Source organism: Vombatus ursinus, unplaced genomic scaffold (genome assembly GCF_900497805.2).
Source record: "Vombatus ursinus unplaced genomic scaffold, bare-nosed wombat genome assembly UNPS02012319.1, whole genome shotgun sequence".
NCBI classification, from domain to species: domain Eukaryota; kingdom Metazoa; phylum Chordata; class Mammalia; order Diprotodontia; family Vombatidae; genus Vombatus; species Vombatus ursinus.
The window spans coordinates 4,802,715-4,805,368 of NW_020952097.1; the positions used below are offsets into that span (position 1 = coordinate 4,802,715).

A 2,654-nucleotide genomic window follows, 5' to 3' on the forward strand; every position below is an offset into this window, starting at 1 on the left:
ATGGGTGTGGAGCCTCCTTCTTTATTCCCCTGCCTTTGTTTCTCCTAGTGCTCCCAGATAAACAAATTCTGGGTCACCTACACCAGGAAATAGCTCCGCCATGAAAGGAGAGAAACCTGTGCACAGGACAGAGTTGGTATGTAACTTGACTCAGCACTGACCTGACCTCTCATTTCTCCATACCTAAAATAAACTTGACACCATGAAGCTGATGAAATGGAACCTGATACTGGGGGCTCTGCTCAGTACAGTCGTTGGAGGGTTGTTAATGTTGTTTCTGTTAGCTTCTTGGTCAGCTCCAGACCATATGAAGCCCCCATCCCCAATGATCTTTTCAAAGAAATTTGAGTTGCAGACTCAGATACCATACCCTTTGGACCTGAGGTACCCTTATCCCTACCCCTTCCTGATCAACCATCCTGACAAGTGTGAGGGTCCCAAAGGTGCCCCCTTCCTGCTCATGCTGGTGATGACTCGGCCCCAGGATGTGGGGATACGCCAGGCCATCCGGCAAACATGGGGCAATGAGACCTTGGTTCCTGATGTGGTCATTTGCCGCTTCTTTGTTCTTGGCTTGTCCCTACCCCTCTTTGCTCAGGAACTTCAGGCCCTCCTGGAGGAGGAGGACAGGGAGCATGGGGATCTCCTCCAGGTGGGCTTCCTGGATACATACCACAACTTGACTCTCAAGGTCCTCATGGGGCTGGAATGGATGGCCCAGTACTGTCCCACTGCTCACTATGTGTTCAAGGTGGATAGCAATGTCTTCCTAAACCCCAGCTACCTAGTACAGCAAGTGTTGCGGCCCAGTGCACCCCCACAGTGAGATTTTATCACAGGCCACATCTATAGGAACACAGGCCCCTTGCGAAAATGGGGTCACAAGTGGTACATGCCTCCAGAGCTGTATCCCCAGGACAGGTATCCAGACTATTGTGGGGGCCTTGGCTATGTGATGTCTGGCCCCCTGGCCCTCAGGATCCTGATTGTAGCTCAGAGAATCAAAGCCATCTACTTGGAGGATGTGTTTGTGGGGTTGTGCCTGAAACAGCTTGGAGTGAAGCCCACACCTCCTCCCCCCAACACCTTCCTGATGTCCAGGAGGAAGTATGACCATTGTGCCTTCCACCAACTCGTTCTGGTTCACCACATCCAGCCCCAAGAGTTACTACAGATATGGCCAGACTTCCTGACATCCAATGGTGCCTGTGCCTCAGTGTAAGGGTCCAGCATAGGGGTCCACATTCTCCCTTTCCCTATTATACCCCATCTAACTGGGCAGACAATAGCAGTGAGCCCCTTCACAAAGGCTCTGTGCAGCTTGGTGAGGCAGGGTAAAGTGAGGGAGTGTGGGTCCCTGTGCCAGCCCCTCCCTCCACAGGGCATGTAGCTTTGCCCCGGGAAACGACTTGTGGTACATGAAAATAACGTAATTTTACTGTGCTGGAAAAAAACAGTAAATATGAAAAATTCGGAAAAGGACGAGATGTATATGCACTGTTGCAGCCTGTAGCGAGCAGAGCCAGAAGAAACACAATGACTCCAACAGTGTGAATGGAAGTCCGGCTTTTCTCTTTTTCACCATACTTCATGCTGGGCTCTTTCCGGGTGATTCTCATCTGCGCAGCCCATCGTGGCTGCGTGAACTGACCCGGGAAAAGAAGAACTCCCCCTGTTGCCTCTCTTTTTATCCTGGCTCTGAGAAACGGGTCCGGGGGCGTTTGTTTCTGTTTGTGTTATTTGTCTTCAGTTTCGGCTGCAGGAGGTGATTCCCCCTGGACTGAGCCTGTTGGGTCGGGATGATCTTGGAGCCTGGATTGCAGATGAGGTGGTACGGCCAGCCAGCCTGACATGGAAGCCCGGACAAGTCAGGGTACCTGGGGCTCAAGCCCGAGGCGCATTGTGGACACAGAACTGGGACTGTATTCCATGGGAACTGAACTAAGGTGTGAACCGAATCCTCTTCTCCTTCCCGGAGACTAAGGCTGTGCAGCAGGGGAGGGAGATGATGCCTCCCCCGCGTTGGGGAAGTAGGTTTGTCTATTTGTGACTATACTTTCTGAAGTAAAGATTCTTTTCTAGGAACACCACTGTGTTGTGTGTGGGGCCTTGTTTGGTGAAAATTGAAACCTTCTCTATCTGATCTTGTCCTGATGGATAAGTTTCCAGTGCCATTTGGTTTATCCTTGCTGTGGGGGCTAGGAGCCAGGGGTCTGTAGCAGGGACCTTCTCCCATCCTAGCCTTCTCAGAGCAGTAACACGGCAATCCGGCTCCCTGCCAGGGACACTGAGGCTGGGTCTCAGCAGGGGAGGGGGAATTTGGGTTGCCCTTTGGGATACAGGATGCAGAGGAAATTGCCTGGACCTCTGCGAGGATCGCCTATGCTGGAGGAATTTCTAGGAAATTTTAGTGTGCCCTGTGTAAAAAGGAACACTGGTTTTTATGTGCTCTTTGAAGAAAAGAACACTTTCTGTGTAGACTCCAATTGGATGGTCTGAATGCACTGAGAGAATCAGTGGATAAGTTTCCATCCAGGATAATTCTCTCATTTGTGAAAGGGATGACAACAAGTTGCCCCCACGTCCCAAATTCCTGTGTGGAGAGTTCCATGTTCTTTGGGGGTTTTTTCCCTCTCTTTTTTGGCAATTGGGGT

At 51.0% G+C, this 2,654-nt stretch overlaps 1 protein-coding gene across 1 annotated transcript; it reads left to right on the forward strand.

The window, feature by feature from the left end:
* The first annotated feature begins 202 nt into the window (after positions 1-202).
* Positions 203-1,222, forward strand: LOC114039793 (beta-1,3-galactosyltransferase 2-like). Its single transcript, XM_027857661.1, is given in 1 exon segment — positions 203-1,222. A coding segment is annotated over 1 exon segment (1,020 nt).
* The last annotated feature ends 1,432 nt before the right edge of the window (positions 1,223-2,654 follow it).